The 17,476-nt window shown below is 37.9% G+C and overlaps 1 protein-coding gene across 2 annotated transcripts in view; it reads right to left on the bottom strand.

Annotated features, from left to right (window-relative positions):
- Positions 1-548: 548 nt before the first annotated feature.
- Positions 549-17,476, bottom strand: part of LOC131030139 (dihydroneopterin aldolase 1) — a 38,603-nt gene continuing 21,675 nt past the window's right edge. The window contains exons 2-3 of one of the 2 annotated variants that reach the window (XM_057960824.2): positions 1,043-1,288; positions 549-847 (exon numbers count right to left, since the gene is read on the bottom strand). In XM_057960824.2, the coding sequence (XP_057816807.2) occupies positions 637-847; positions 1,043-1,239 (408 nt within the window). In that variant the 5' untranslated portion in view covers positions 1,240-1,288 and the 3' untranslated portion in view covers positions 549-636. The remainder of the gene's footprint in view (positions 848-1,042; positions 1,289-17,476) is intronic. The other variant, XM_057960822.2, reaches the window with a different exon arrangement.

Genomic DNA, 17,476 nt, shown 5'->3' with positions numbered 1-17,476 from the left:
CACTCAAATCTGCTACAACAATTTATAAACATTGAACAACGTGTGCAAATCAAAGACAACCCTTTAGTCATATTAAAAAACATCGTTAGACAAACTGATAAAAAGATATTGCATTTAACACCAGCCAATTATCATCTATTGGACCACTCACAAACAAAGAAACCAAAGATCATCTTCATAAGTTGCTACATTCAACATACGAGGTGAGTTTCCCCAAATCCGTACAAAACTTTTCTATTACAATACATATTTAAAAAAATAATTGTTACTTAATTCAATTCAAGCTGAACAAATTTACAATTTCATTTAACGACACATTTTTACATGGTAATGAGAGTTGCATATGCTTTTTCCATATCACTCTAACCAACTTGTGCAAAATGCAATTACACCGACTCTAACTTTGGCACACTCAGTTACTACAAGTGCAATGAAGACACTATATACACATATACACATTCCCTCAAATGCACTTGAAAGAGTAATAAATATTCACATAATAAAAAAATTCATTGGATATCCCCACAAAAACTATTGCCATTAAAAAATATCATCAAAATAAATCTGCATAAATTTCTTAAATGACTGAAACAGTAAGCAACGTCAAACATTGAATGACGCGTCGCTTCTTAAAACTTAGCTTTGAGTTTGTACAGAGGCTTTAGATGTCCTGTAAATTTCTACTCCTAAATAATCGACAATGCCTAAAACTGCAACATGTGGTTTGCCAACCTTAACACGAATAGAATGAATTTGAGGAAATTTATCAAAAATAACAGATGTAATCAATTCAGCAACTGATTCAAGAAGGACATGAGGGGGACCTTCAATAATTTCTTTGACAAGGCTGTAATAGATCACAAGCAGTTCAAACAAAACCCATCAGTATGGATCTTTAAATGGACTACAACCATTTGAACAAGAGTAATAAGGTTAAAAACCAGTCACAAAGCAGGAAAAAATTTCTACATGTCAAGAAACAAATGAAGATTAATTTATAATCCAACTAAAACTATTTATGACAGGAAAATTTATAGTATACCTATAAATTTCAGCATAGCTAACAGTATCTTCCAGTTTATCTGATCTTCCAGCCTTCTTGAGATCTAACCAGGCATCAACATCCACCAAAAATTTCTGGCCAAGCTTTCTCTCCTCTTCAAGCACTCCATGAAAACCATGAAACCTTAGACCCTGCAATACAAGTTTATCTCCTCTGTATGCTCCATCATTTTCCATCCTCAATTTTCTTTAGTGACTGCTAACAGGATTTTTTCATTTATCTGCACTGAATCAAAACATAAAAATTAATTAGAGTTGTCGTGAAAGTGGGAATGGTGATAGTTATATTGTGAACTTTGCAGTTGCTTCTCTCTGTCCCTATCTGGTGCAAACATCTTGGGAGAATGGGGTTTGGAGATGACAAATGAAAGTTCTATTGTGGCATTTGTGTTGACACATTCTTGTATAACCATACGAACAGTAATTTTCTTGCAAAGGTCTGGTTTTGCACAGAGATAGTCATTGTTTACTTCATCTTCACATTTGCCTCAATTTTGGGCAAACTACAAAATGCTTGATCCAAAGTATTTGGCATAAGGAAGTCCATCTTAGCACAAAAAAGAGAAGATCTACTAATGTATTTAAGGATGCAGCGAAGTTCATGCATTTCCTCAAAAAGGCATGCAAAGTAATCAAGGAACTTAGTGGTGTATGACTTCTTAGTCTAATCTCCACATTGACACGATTAATGAAACTTCATGCATTCATCGTCATAATGTAAATATATAGATGGATGGATAGATGAGAAAGGTAGGCAATGTGAATAATGGATTTTGAAGACTACTTTCTGCAATTAAAAGTTTACTGATCTAGAGCTTTACATTAAGCTTAAATGATGGTCTAACTGCTTGTAATGTAAAGGTTGACAACAAAAACATTTGATTTTGAACACTACTTTCTGCAACTAAAACTTTACTGATCTAAGAATTCTTTATTTTAAACTTATAATCTAAAGCTTTAATAGGATTTCTGTCAAAAGAAAGCCAATTTTATCAGATCATTGACCCGGTATGAGAATACGGTAATTTTTTATTCAAGAAGCCTTAACAGACCATTTGAAAAATAACCACCAACAGTAGCACTGAAAATATGTAAAAATCTTAAAAAAACAGATTAGGGGTCATAAATTTATTGCTAACTGACGTACATACTCAGTGATTTGAATTGAAAATCAAAAAACATATAGTCATATTCTTTTCTTAAGGAGATTTTTCTCCTCCAGCATTGAAAAGTGGCATTCACAGGTTGACCAAATACTCCACTCTAATGGGTATCCAAAAATTGGTGAACCATTAGCTGAACAGAAGAAACACAATATCTGAGATTTTCTTTAACCAATGCACATGATCAGTGATTCCAATACACACACAGGTATAAGCCAATAAATATACAATTGGAATTTTAAGACATAAAAGGTCGCACGCGCAAGCAATTTGTAAAACACCCACCCACATCAGCATGAAACAAAAAATAAAGAATTGACACACCAAAAGACAATTCATAAAATATTTTGCATAACCCACCCACTCGCAATGCATATGAGTGCAAGACAGGTCATGTAAAAATAGGATTGTTAATACAACTGAAAAGTGGTATTCAGGGTCATTTGACATACAGTAAGTGATTAATCTACCTAGAAATGTAAACCATGTATTTACTATTACTAATTTGGGTTCTTCGAATAGATGAGGTTCATCAAACATTCCTAATCGCCACATCTAATGTATTTTGAGTGTGCACTCATAAATTGAAGAAGCCGTGACCGTAAAATATAGGATTTGGTCTAACCTGATTCACTATATAGCAAGAGGGGTGATCATTATACGAGAATAGCCCTTGCAACATTAAAAGGTCCAAGGTATGTGTTGATAGAATGTTCAAGGGAATGCCATCATTATATCCACCTTGCACCCAACCATTATTATCCTCATCCTTAATTCCTTCAAAATTTTCCACATGCCAAAGTATTTGTTTACACAAGAATAACAACCACATGCAACTACAAAATAATTTGACCCCTATAAAGATAGGAACTACAATTTACCATTCAATGTCATTTTGTAATGGAATACAAGAAATACCAAGTCATGTTGACATATACAAATATTACTCACTCACTGATGCAATACGAAAATCTCCCCTCCTGCACTTAATTAAAAATTCAAGAGTGCATAACATAATCGCAGAGACTCTCTTCTTACAATCCAACAAACAGATTGCAATAAGAAACAAAATTACATTCTTTTCAAATTTGCAAACATACAAATCACAATATCTCAAAACAAAACTCTCACTTTTAAACAGAACTGGTCCTCTCGTTGGCCTTTCAAATTCACACCAACTCACTCTCTATCTGCCTGTTAACTCCCTCAGCATACCTGTGCTATAGACTTTGAATCTGCAAACTTTAAAATCCCTTTGTTTAATTCTCATGCCGCCCCATCAAATATTTTGTCTTATATCTGCAGCAAACATTACATTATTTCTTTACACTTTAACAACAAACCTATGCAACCTTCTCTATGTCTCTCATTCATAAACTATACATTCATACTCCACTTTCCCTTTCTAACCTCACACACCCCTCTTCCTGTTCGACGCAGCCCCAACAGCTACTTCTCTCTTCTACAGTGGACCCAACCACTTTACACTTGCGTTGTTTCCTTTCTCCATGCAGACCCACTCACCACCAGTGATGCCTCTTCTTAACTTTATAATTTGCAAACACCTCCGTCTATTTACCTTCCTGGTTGCAGACTCAAGTGTCTTTTGACATTCTTGGGTACGCAGCCCTTTTATCTTTTCCTTGGTCTCATTACCCACATTACTACAGATAGAAGCCATTAAAAAAATTCTAAGTTAACAGTTCGGGTTCGGGATTGGGTTCGGAGACACGAACCCGGTTTGTGGGTTCAGGAAAATTTTGGGTTCGGTTCATCCGTACATGTATATATATATGCAAAAAAATAAAGAAATATTCAAAATTTCAAATCTAAATACATTTAATAGTATGCTACTCCATCATTGATCAATGCCAAATGCCAATTAGCAAGGGTGGATTAGGGTTTTTGGCCCCACAAAGGCAAAAAAAAATAGTTTTGTAATATAAAAATGTTACTTTATGGTGACTTGACTGGCCCAGCCTGTGGGTTCGCCTGGGTCCGCACCTGGGTTTGGCCAGGGTTCACCATTTTGACTGTGGGTTCATCCTGGGTTCGCCTTGGCGAAACCAAAGTCAAAATGGCAAACCCTGGCCGGACCTAGGGTGAACCCAACACGGACCTGGACCCGGTTCGCGTTTGGACCCCAAAACAGGCGAACCCGGTAACTGAGCCAAAATTGAATGCCTTGCGTTGTTTCATTTTATTTTACAATAGCTAGATACCCAAAATAGTCAATGCCTCTCCTAATGACTTGATTGGCAACATGTCATTTTCCTTTCCTTTATTCGAGCCCTCTTCTGCACTATATCGCATTCTCTACAATCTCATTAATGCCTTTTCTTCATTAATATTTGAGCATTGATTTGAAACAGTGCAGGAGATCTTTATTTTTATTTTTGTCAGGTCCCATCATTATCCTTGGTTGCTCCTGTATCACTCATAGAACTTAGAACTATACCTACATCTAGAAAACATGAATATGTCCATTAGTACTTTGACAAGTCATTCCAAGCCACAACTATTTAGATTAATGTCATATTTTCCACTTGTAACATGATACAACAAAAGCAACAAAGCTAACCAAAAAAACAGTCAGACAAGATCGTGTTTTAAAAATCAGCATTTAGATTGGCCCTTTGATTGCTCACCAGTTCTACTAAACTTGCCACATAATGATCAAATATCATCTCAAAATGATTTGGCATTTTAAGCTAAGGCACCTCACCACACTATCATAAAGTTATATATACATTCTAAATATTTGTTAAACTAAAATACGTACTAAAAGTTCCTAAATGTCACAGGAAGAATCATAATCATCTCAACAACTAAGAGGTCAATGATTGTAATGTCCCCTATTAGAACTTACTTTTCCCTAGAATTCCTAATTGAAGCTTGGATTAATGCTTTAATTTAGACCCTGCAACTAGGTTAATCATCAACAGAAAAATATACATATATTTCAACAATGTTCCAAAGGGAGTTCTACTCATCATTATAATACTCTTAATGTACATGAGATCCCTTGGGGCTTTTCCCAACATTCCTTCCACACTATGAAGCACCTAGGAGATCATACAAGGTGCATTGAGCCTATCCATCAAACCCAGGAGCTTGTTAATGGTACCCACCATTCAGCCTCCCAGCCCCACTCAGGGTTACCACTACTTGAATGGACCATTTTGCTAGTTGCCTTCTCCATATGTTCTACATCCCCTCCATAATGGTATGGTGGATTGGCTATAAACTAAAAGGAATCTTATGCACATTAATCATACATTTCTATTATTAACAATACATTTGAAGCAATAGAATCTCTGCAAACATTAATACTTCTTATCAAACCCCCCAATTTTTTTTGCTTTAAATGCAAAAGTTGGGATCATTTCAAAACCTCTTGTCGTTTCCCCTAACGATTAAAAAATAATGGATTCCAAACAACACAAATAGGCAAAGTGCCCAAAGTAGTCTAGGCAACACAGAATTGGGGAGTCACCTGAAATCCCTCAATGTTATCCCAACCCCATAGACGGCCATAATTGAATATGTTGAGAAAGGAAAAGCCAATGCCCAAAATGGTAATGACAACCTGCCAATCAGCCAATCCGCATCTAAACTACTCACCCTCAGCCTCAATTTAGTATATTCCAAGCTAGTTTGCAAAACGAACAAACACAAAAGAGTGAAAGAAGTGCTCAATGGTGATCAGACATCTACCAAAACTTACCTTCTAAGGTCGAAGGAGGGATCCGCTCCCTTGGAGGGCAATGAGGATCCTAAAATGGAATGTTAAGGATCTAAACGCCCCTAACAAGCAGTGTTTGACTAAATGGCATCAAAACAACTCAGTTGACCTTGTTCTACTCCAAGAAACTAAATTAAGTGCAACGGAAGCACGTTTATCAATCAATCGTTAAGGCTCAGAAAGCTTTGAAGCATTGATGTCCTTCATTCATTCATAGTCTTTTGGTATAGAAGGCAATGATTATCATGACACATGGGCTCTCAAAACTGTCACCTCATGCCCTTTTGGACTTTCATCAGTATTGCCACCAATAGATCTTCTAGCAATAGCATTTGTCTTCTTATAACCTACAAGTGACTGTCCTTAGAAACATGATTGAAAAAAACTATCATAAGCTTCTTCTTTATCATGCAAGGACTCATTACTTTTATGAAAAGGCTGTCTTTAATGGGCTGTAATCTGCTTTCTTTCAAAACTGACATTATATTTTGTGCCTTAAAGTCTTTGCATACCATTTGGTCTCTTTGGACTGTCATAAAATAATCCTATTCAATTATTTTGGTCTTGACTGCTAGGTTATTGCATTTGGCTTTTTCCTTTCGACAGGCTTTGATCTCTATCAGACACAAGCTATCCCCTTTTGGCCTCAAAAAATGCCTTGCAAACAAAAGGAGGTGTTCTCTCTTGCCACTGTCACTTATCATGCTAAGACTGTCACTGAAAAATAAACTGTCTATTGTTTCTTTCTACTTCAGCTCTTATTCTTGAGAAATGTGTATTATCTTCAAACTACTATCTCTCATATTTGCCACCTTATCTCTGTTTTCATGAGCATTTGTCCTTCTAATAAAGGTTTAGTAGCTTTGACAGGGATTTTGGTAATCATAAATCTTACTACCATGATCTAGAAAAGTTCTCATCATCTTCTTTGTGAGTTGTTTCCTATATTCAAACCAATGATAGAGTTTCTCTTTTAAGAAAATTTGTAGAAGCCACTCCTTTGTGTAAGCAAGAGGCTCACCGCCAACTTAAACTGCATACTCAATTTGTTCCCATTTGTAAACAAAAGGATGTGTTCTCTCCATTTTGTGCCAAAGTAGATTTTGTCATGAACAACTTTGATGAGTTAATTCTTGCATTAAAAGAGAAGAGAGCCAGACTTGAGGAAGTTCATGGCCAGCAAGTTGAAAGAAGAAGAGTGCAGCAACCTACACCCATCACACCTGAAGAAGCAACCCTGATTCATCAGATGAGAATGAAACAACCAGGCTCACCCCCTCCTCCACCTCATAGAACAGACGGTCTAGTGGAAGATAGACCTAGCTATGTGCCTCCTCCAAGGGGTGGTGTTGTGATAAAAAGGGTAAGAGAAGAAGTAAGTAGTGAAGAGGAGAGTAGCAGTGACAGTGGAAGGTTGGTGAGAAGAAATGGAAAGAAGATAATGAAGATAGAGCCACCCCCAAAGGTCCAAGTAAAACCCTTTAAAGGGATCAAGATCATTGATCTTGAAGGCTCGGACAAAAGTCCCTCACCACCTCATGTACCTTTTTCACCTCCAAGGCAGGTAGAAGAGCAACAGGAAGAAGATACCATTGTAGTGACAAATGTAGAGATGCAGATTGGTATTCCTTCTGTGCCACCCTCTTTAGAATTGGATCTCACTCCTTTGGATATTCAGGGCAGAGCCTTTAGAGATGCCAGGAAGGAGGCATGTGATAAATTTCTTGAAGATGAAGCCTTCGTAAGAAGCCCGGCCTTCCTGCAATTTAATGGAAAACAAAGATAGAAGAATACAAGAGGAGAAGCGACGAGAGAAAGGCCCAAAGACCAAACAGATCTGATCAGGAAAATCAGGAGGTAAAAAATGGAATGATGGAGGAATTTAAAGGAATTACTGCAGATGAAGGCAGGATGATTAATTCTGCTAGAGTGGGATATAGCTGATGCAGTGGCCTTTGATACAATCAGAAAATCGAAAGATCAACAATTCAATTCAGAAGAAGCAAGGTTGGCACTGAAAGGGTCAGAATTTGTAGATGATCATGCAACCTTGGCAATATGGGCACTAGAAAAGGGGCCTAAGAGGCCTAATATCAGTGATATAAATCCAAACTTGAGGAGAAGCCTTATTGTAAAAAGAGCCTCTGATACATCAAATGTTGAGGCCTCAAAGTTAGCTGTTGATGTGGCCAAATTGGCCCATGAAACTTCAAAGAGGGAGGCTAAAGAAAAAGAGGAGCTAATGAAGAAGTTTGAAAAGTTTTTCAATGATTATAATGCAGTTCAATAGAGGTGTGTGGAGCTGCAAACTAAGGTTCAACTTCTTGACCAGAGACAGATAGGAGCATCTTCTTCAGCTCCTACAATTGCACCAGTCCCATCAATGTCTAGGTCTCCACCTGTCTCACATGTAAAGGCAGCAATTCAATTTGACAGTGAGACTAATTTTCCAATTGCACCATTAGCGCCATATGTGGATGAAGAGCTTGAACCCACTAGATCAACTGACCCAACAAGAGTTCAAATTTTGGAGAAAGTAAATGAGTTAGAAAATAAGCTAAAGGAGTCAGATTGACTAGTCTGCCATTAAGCAAAAGGAGATAGTTAGCTCAGTGCTGACTCATTTGAATGAGAAGGTAGATAGTAGACTAAATAGCATAGTTGGACTACTCGCGACTCGGCTCGACTCGCCAAGCCCCTGGGAAAAAAACTCTAGAAAAACTCGGCAAAAACTTGGCGAAAAACTTGGCAACTTACAAACACGCTTAAATTTAATAAAAAATGCATTTTTTTTGCAAAATTTAATGAGAAAATGCATCCAATGAGTCAATAAATGATAACACAAAAGAAACGAGCTGATTCTAGATATATATAAATGCAAAGTGTCTACAAAATCACATCCTCGTGAGTAATGTTGATGGCTGGAAGCCTGGAAGCAAAATAGTAAATAGTTTTTGTAAAACCAAAAGTAAATACATCATTACAAATTACAATTACAACTTCCTCTTCCCGGCTCTAGCAAAAACTAGGGGAGAGGTAAAACTAGAGGGTCTAGTCCTAGAAGTCTGCAGTGGGCGTGACTGTGCCTCCTCGCTCGGTATGGCTGGCTCATCCTCCATCCTGGATGAAGCTATGTCTCCACCTGCTTGTAGCACTGGCAATGACTCCTCATCCTCATCCTCTTCCTCCTCAGTGTCATCCAACATGAAACCAAATCCACCCCCCTCCTCCTCCATAGCCTGCCTCTCCAAATCAGTGATGTCATCCTCAGAAAACAATGGAGGCTGCTCCTATGATGTCCAATCACTGTAAGGATCTATATCATCCAAGTCAAGTGGACCACCTGCTACATCCTATACCTTCCTTACACGCAATCGAAGATTATATTGCACAAAGACAAGATCATTGAGGCATTTTTGAGCTAACTTGCTCCTCTTCTTTGTGTCGATGGCTTCAAACAAGCTCTAATTGTGCTCACAACTGGATGAACTACAAGGTTGACATAAGATTCTTAGAGCAAATTTTTTGAGATTTGGGGTATTTCCACCCCAACTTTGCCACCAAGTATCTACAAATTAAAATTAGGTTAGGAGTAGCACCCCTCGCCGAGGTCTGAGGGTGAGAAAAAGAGGGGTAGAGAGATAGGTCTAGATCTTGGGGGAGAGAGGAGAGAGTGAGATGGAGTGTGGTAGAGAGGGGGATAGAGGAAAAGTGATAGGGAGATAGATAGGTCTAAAATTTGAGGCAGATAAAGTGAGTGAGATAGAGAGAGTGAGAGAATGTTGATAGGAGCATAATGATTACTGAAATTTGATAAGTCTGAAAAATTAAAAGATCTTCTAAAACCTAGAATTTGCATTATAACTCCTAGAGATCTGAAACCACTCTCAAACATCCTGCCAATATATACATGAAATATAACTTAAAGTATAAGAAAGGAAAAAGACATTGAAATGCCACTTATACTTTGAAATTGACTTGAAAAAACAAAAATTGATAATTTTTTGACATGTTTGGGCCTCTTTTTTTAGTCTAGCTAAGTTTTTGCTGCGAGTTAAAGTGGTAAAAACTCGACGAGTTTTTGAAAGCTCTGCGAGTTTTTGAAACTCGCCGAGTACTCTGCGAGTGTTCCATCTATGCTAAATACTATTCATTCTTTATATTCTTTATTGTTTAATGCTATTCAAAGTTTTGATAGAGATAAGGAAGTAGCAATCCCTTTGTTTACAAAATGGTTACAAAGGGGAAATGAACTCAAAGTAATGTCAATGGCTTCCAAATACCATGCTGAGAGGCCGCCCACACTTCAGGCAACCTATTTGTTGGTAAAATCAATGCAGGAGGCTCAAATGCTGCCAAAAAATATAGAAAGAAAAATAAAGGAGTTGATGAGAAGCTTCAGTGAGTTGAATGAAAAACTTCTACCAAGTATTGAAGATGAGAGTGGTGCAATCAAGCCTTTACAATTTTGGAAAGAAGAGGCAGAAAGAGTCATCAACACTCAAGTGGACTTGATTTGTGAGGATTTAGATACTGGCATGCTAGAGGACAACATGGACAAAATAATTTGTACAACAACATTCTTTGAATCTTTTGAGAGAGATGCAAATCAAGTGGCAGTTAAGTATACTCCATACAGAGCAAAAGCTGATGAAATTATGAATTTCAAATGGCCGTCAAATGAGGAATATGGCAAATGGAGTAATACTTACCTAAAGGAAGAGTAAGGACTGAAAACAGTTAGTCAGTTAACTGTTTGATGTAACAGTCTGGCAGGCGGTCTTGTCTCTTTGCAACAATTACTTTTTGGACGTGAGCAACAACAAGGTGGGCCCGTCACAGATCTTCATCAACAACAACAAAAGGAGAAAAGGTGAATAAAGTGCTATGATGAATCAGTTACAGATATTTGATCTTGGTTGTGACATTCCTTAAATGGAATATTTTGTAACTAAATTATGGGTAACCAGTCACTTTTGAATGACAGGGGTCTCCTCTGGCTCATAGCTTGTTTTCTCCCTTATTTTCTATAAAAGGGAATTCAAGGCCAAGAGACAGGGTTCCGAATTTGACCTCTATACTTAGTGTTTCTAAAATTCAGAGTCATAGGTTCCTGTAGCAAGTTTTAGATGGAAATGAGCAATAGTAAAGATTTTACAAAGCAATAGAAAAGAGTCATGTGTCTAGTTTTTTGCAGGTTCTTGAAGGAGTTATATGTAAATTGTTTTATGATAGAAATAGCAAATTTATTCAAATAGAATTAAGGAAAAAATGGCTCTGCGATTTCCTTCGTGAAAACATCCAGACCTCGAACGACAGAAATGGTTTTCGAGAAAACTAAATATGCGGTTTCGGCTTGCAATTCGGGGAACTGGGATCCCTTGCCTCAAGCAAAATCGGAATGGCAGATGGTGAAACCAAGGAGATATCCGAGGGCTGCTATGAAAGGTTTGCCATTTTCTAGAAATGGAGATCATGGCAAACAGAATACCCTTCACCAGGAAGGCTCTATCATGTCATCTATCTCCAACAAGTTCACCCATTTGCAGAATCTTGAGGAAGGTTTTGTAAAACCGGTTCCCCAGATCAAGCCATATAACAATAGAAATAAAGGGAATTTGGATAATTGGAGGTCGGGTGGTAATTATGCCGGACCTAAGATTTATGTGGACGAAGGCAAGAATCCCAAAACTCTGCCTCCTCCCAAACTCATGAAGGTTAAGCCGAATATTTTCCCCGTCAGAGTCTTCATCATCGTCGGATGAGTATTTATTACTTTTCTTCTTCTTTGACGTTTTGTGTTCTCTCTCAAGGTCCATCACCCTATTATAGGCGTCGTCATATGACGTCGGGGGTACAATTTTCATCTTTTTCCGTAGGGAGGATTTCAACCCTTCAACGAACCATCGTTTCTTCAACCCATTTGCGGGTTGGCTTTCCATTTAACCCAGCAGTTCTTTCAGCCTCCGACTGTATGCCCGTACTGTCTACTTGGGACCTTGTTTGGTACTGTATATCTCGGCTACGATTTCATTGTCATCACGGAGCAACCGAAACTCCTCCTTGAATTCCTTCTATAGATTGGCCCATGTGGCCACTTTTTGCTTGTCAACATCGGGGAGTACCAATCTATGGCAACTCCGCGTAATGTGGCTGGGAACTGCTGTACCCACTCATCCTGGTCCGTCACTCCGTTGGCGGACCAAATAGTTTCACATGTACGACAGTGTCGTACGGGGTCTTCCTTGCCGTCCCCTGTGAACTTTGGCAATTTTTGTTTACTTGCCATCCCATCGCTGGGTCTTGCTCCTCTGATGCCTTGTGTGCTTGTACCTGGTGATCCTCTGCCTCCGCCTCTTGCACCGAACCCTCCACTCGTGGGTCCTTCGGAGAAGGTTGGTGACCCCGAACCGAACAAATTGCCTCCCGTACGATACCCTTGTGTTCCCTCGGCACCTTCGGTCATCTCCTTCTGGTTGTCCTCCGAAATGGACAATTTCTTTAGCTATGTATAACATAAAGAGGGATTCTTGTAATATTAACACAGTAAAAGTCATGAATTTTGGTAGTGCAATAGTTGGTAGGGTGTCTTGATTAACAGTTCCCCCTACCCAATGTAACCATGTAGGGTGCCTTAATACAGCAGTTCCCCGCTACCCAATGTATCCATGTAGGGTGCCCTCTAGAGATAGTGTTCAGTAGTAACATAGATCAGATTCATAAACATGAATATATTGCCAAACAAATATGCAGAATGTTATCAGCATCAGTCATAAATATGCAAGGTATTAATATTGTGGATATACAGATATTATCATGCAAAAATTACCATGTAATGCATATATAGTTTGCTATATGTAATTCTTGGAATTCATACCAGTTCGAATATATAGCTGAGTATATTTGTAGCAGGTATTAGGCTTTTGTCTTATTACTTCTTCCTTCATTTCCCTTGATTACCTCTTCTATCATGGTGGTAACACCATCATCAATGGTCACGTCCTTTAGAGGCAGCAACTCCTTTGAAAGGTTTCTGCCTTTCTTTCATCACTTTTCTCAACCACAGCAACCCAGGCTGTGCACTCCAATGATCGATATTGGAATAATCAGCATATATGCTCCATCGAATCCCCCTTTGCTGGAATGATGTCAAACCCTACCTTATACCTTGCCAATTGAAGGGATTAGTTGTGTTCAAAGGAACGTCTTATGCCTTTTCCCAAATCGCATCTCTTACCATATGCAAATCGTGCCATTTCATAATAAACCAATTTGTTATTCAAATCTTGTCTTTTCATAATCAACGGTTTTCTTGTAATTGCTGTTGTTCTTACGGTAATGACTAGTCCTCTCATTTTAACGGTATTATGAGCATATATGAAATTAAGAACGACTGTGATACATATTGTAGTCTATATTAATATTACTATTAAATTCTGCATAAGAACATTATCAGATTTCATATATTAAACATACATATTAAGCGCATCCTCGTGTATACCACCAACAACAAGGAAGTTACTTCCTGTAACTTAATAACAGTTCTGATTTGATCTGATCTGATTGATGGTGATGTCACTAATTGCTTTTGATTTCTTTCCTTTATATCTCTAAGTTTGAGGGAGAGATCACACCTCTTCATAATGTATGCCCTTTGGCAAGAGACACACCCTTTCACCATTAGCACCCTTTGAAAGAGTGCAACTCTTAATTATTTCTGCCCTTTGAAAGGGAGACAACCTTTCGCAATCAGGTCTGCACTTCTATTTAAATCAGATCTGCACCTCTGATTCCCAAATTATTCCCCCCTTCAAATGAGTTCTCTTCTCCCTTTTATACCTCATATTTGGGAGAGTCACAACTTATCATTTCATGCCTTTTGACCATTCGTTAACTTAATTAAATTTTAAGTATATTTAGTTATATTCTTTTATATTTTATTCTTTTGCTTTTTTTTTATTTTATTATTATCATTTAATATTAAATTCTTTTTCGCAGCCAAAATGGAGTTTAATTTAATAAAATGTTTTTAAAATGAATTTTTCTGGAAAGTTCTCAAAATAGGTTATCAAAGGGGTTTGAGAGCTCATTTGGGGATATAATTATGCAGATGATTGATTTTCTCTATGGTGAACTCTTGGGGTTTTAGGAAATCAAACTTGGTTCACTTTAGCCTTTTGGAGGATGCAAACCCTCTTGAGGAAGATTGACTACGGTGGTGAGTGATCCTCTCTGGTTGGTTCGTTGTAGCTCATTCAAAGCTGCAGACTGCGCGAAAGGAGATTTGTGGGATTCAAAGTTTTGTTATTTGTTTAGTTATCCATCTTTGCAAGTTAAGATTTGTGATAGATTTTTTTGAGCTATCTGTGTGTTTGCTGGAGGGTTAAGAATATTTAATAATTTGATTGCAAACCAAGCATTGCATTTATAATACTTGGCCATCTTATTGTTTTGAGCCCAGCATATTTCCTTCTTCTAAATTCATTGCTTCAATCCTTTCTTGGTGTTTTAAGTTATCATTGAACTACTCGATTTGTTGGAAGCCACAAAGATGACCCAAGCACAAAAGACAAACTCATAGAGACAAGTTTTCAAAAAAAGGCAACGGTGACATGGAGATTCAAATAAGACAAAAAAGGGGAATGGAAGGATAATTGTGGCTTTTCCCAGGCCTCTACTTGTGAAGACATGGGATATTAATTATTTTGTGAATTTTACTCAAATATACTGAGACCTTATTGTTAAAAGGTGGGATATATACTAAAAATCTAAGTTATCGATTCGGGTACAGATATGGATACGGAATTTGGTATGGATTCGTGGATTTGGCAAAAACTAAATTTTCCTTGGGTACGGGTATGTTCAAACCAGAGAAACAAAAATCGCCATGAATCGCCTAGACTTAGCGAGTCCGAGTCTCAGCCATGCTCGCCGAGTCTCTGGGACTCGGACTCGGACTCGAACTCGTCCGAGTCTGGCAAGCAAACTCACCAGACTCGCCGAGTTTGGCGAGTTTGGCTCGAACTCGCCAAACTCAGCGAGTCCCGAGCCCCAAACTCGGCCAGCGTCTACCTTCATAAAAGACCCCCAAAAAAAATAGTTTTAACTGCTTTTTCAAATCCGTTTTTTTTGGTTAATTATCTCCTATCCCTAAAAGTGAACTTCATTTCATTCACTTGCAAAAATAGGAGTAAAGTGAGTTGGGAAGAAAAACAAGGGTGCATAGAAGAAAAACCAGCAAGGAGGAAGCTCAAGTTTTCTTCAATTTGTCACATTGGAACTGCATTGTGTTTGGATTTGGTGCATCAAGAGTTGGATAGGAAGAGTTTGCAGCTCATTTCAAGCTTGTTGTAAGAGGTAAGATTGTTTTTTTGAAGATTATTTTGTTTCTTGTATGCAAAAATTTCATTTTCTATTCATTTATTTTGAAAGTTTTACAGTTTCTTCCAAAATCTTTGTATGTTTGTATGTAGCATGTAGTATGTAGTTGTAGTGTTGTACTATGTAGGGTTTGTAAATTTCTTTTTTTTTAAAGTAGGGTTTGACAAATTCTACTTTAGTTTTTTTGAATGTATGTATTAATTTTATTTTGTATTTGTAATGTTTTATTGCAGCAAAGTTCACTTTATTATTTGCCTCAACTTCAAGTTTCATAAAACTATCCTAAAATGTCTACTTCAACTTCTAGACCCCCCATTAGAAAGGACCCTGCTTGGAAATATCATGAGGATTTTCCAGGGCAAGGAAAGGGGCAAACAAAATGTACATTTTGCAAAACAATATTCCATGGAGGTATATATAGACTGAAATACCATATTGCTAGTGTGCGTGGACATGATGTCGAACCATGCCTAAAAGCACTCCCTAAGGCCGTACGTGAATGTTATGTAATGGTTGAGGAAATTGAAAGGAAAAAGAAACAAAAGGAGGATTGAGCGGCCATTGGGAGAGAGGCAAATTTAGGAAGAGGGACACAGTTAGGTTGTGTTGGAGGCCCTTCTTCCTTACCTTCATATCGTCCCACTCAGTTTGCTACTGCTGGTGCTTCTGCTTCTACTTCTATAAGTGGCAATGCCACTGCCACTTCTCATGCTCCTAGCACTACTAGTTGTGGTGGGAGTGTTAGCAATGGACCTAGGATTCGTAAATCTAGGTTGGATTCCTTCTTTGTGCCTCGCGCTACTCTTGGGTCCCAACAGTCGCTTGAGGGCATGGGTTGGAACAAGGAGGTCCATGATCCTGCTAAAATGGCAGTTGGAAAGTTTTGGAACTACAGCACTATTCCATTCTTTGTAGCCAGGTGAATGTTTAATAACTTTTATGTTTGATTGTTTTAATTTTTATACTTAACTTATCTCATTGAGTTTATTTGCGTCAAGTCTCCTTATTGGCAAGAAATGGTTGATGCCCTTACCATATGCGGGGCGGGGTTCAAAGTCCCTATTGAGAGTGATTTGAGGGGACCCATTTTGTCTCAAATGGTGGATGATGTGAAGAAGGATTTAGATGAACAATGCCAGATATGGAGCACTAAAGGTTGCACCATCATGACTGATGGTTGGACGGATAGGCGAAATAGAACTCTCCTTAATTTTCTTGTTTCTTCCGCAGGTGATTGATTAATTTTAGTTTCATATAGTCTTTAATTTTTTATTTTTTATCTAATGGTTTATTGAATGATCATTGACCTAGCTTTATTATTTTATTTCAGGGGGCACCGTTTTCATCAAGTCCATTGATGCCTCCGCCCATTGCAAGAATGCCACCTACCTATGTGAGCAGATAGAGGAGGTGATTGATGAGGTGGGTGAGGAGAACGTGGTACAGGTGGTGACCGACAATGCAGCAAATTATGTTGCTGCGGGTAAACTTTTGATTACAAACTAATTTTGTTTGCAAATTAATTACTATCTTGTAGTTTGTACCTCCATTAATTACAATTTACAATGCAACAAATTATGTTGCTGCAGGTAGACTATTGATGGAGAGGAACCCATCTATAGTTTGGACTCCATGTGCTGCTCATTGCATTGAGCTCATGTTGGAGGATATTGGAAAAATCCCATGGGTCAAGAGATGTGTAGAAAAGGCAAGAAATGTGTGCAAATTTGTATATAATCATTCATGGGTGTTGGCTCTTATGAGACAATACACAAAGCAGAAGGAGTTGCATCATCCAGGAATCACAAAATTTGCCACAAACTTCCTCACATTGCAGTCCATGCTTAGGTCTAAGTCTGCCTTGAGACATATGATTGTTGGTGAGAAGTAGTCTTCCTCATCCTATGCTACCACCCCTGCAGGGAAAGATATGGCGGACTGCATTTTTGATGAGCAACACTTTTGGGTCCCGTGTGATGAGATAGTGAAGGTAATTTTTTTATAAATTATACAATTTAACTTCATGTTTTATAACTTATTATATGTATTCTCTTATTTGCTCATTTTTCTAAATTACACAATATTTTCAATTTGGAGTTTGTTAAGCCCTTGGTGGTTTTGTTGC

The sequence above is a fragment of the Cryptomeria japonica genome, chromosome 9 (assembly GCF_030272615.1).
Source record: "Cryptomeria japonica chromosome 9, Sugi_1.0, whole genome shotgun sequence".
NCBI classification, from domain to species: Eukaryota; Viridiplantae; Streptophyta; class Pinopsida; order Cupressales; family Cupressaceae; genus Cryptomeria; species Cryptomeria japonica.
Note: the sequence above shows the minus strand (reverse complement) of the source record. Positions and strands in the feature narration are given on the sequence as shown.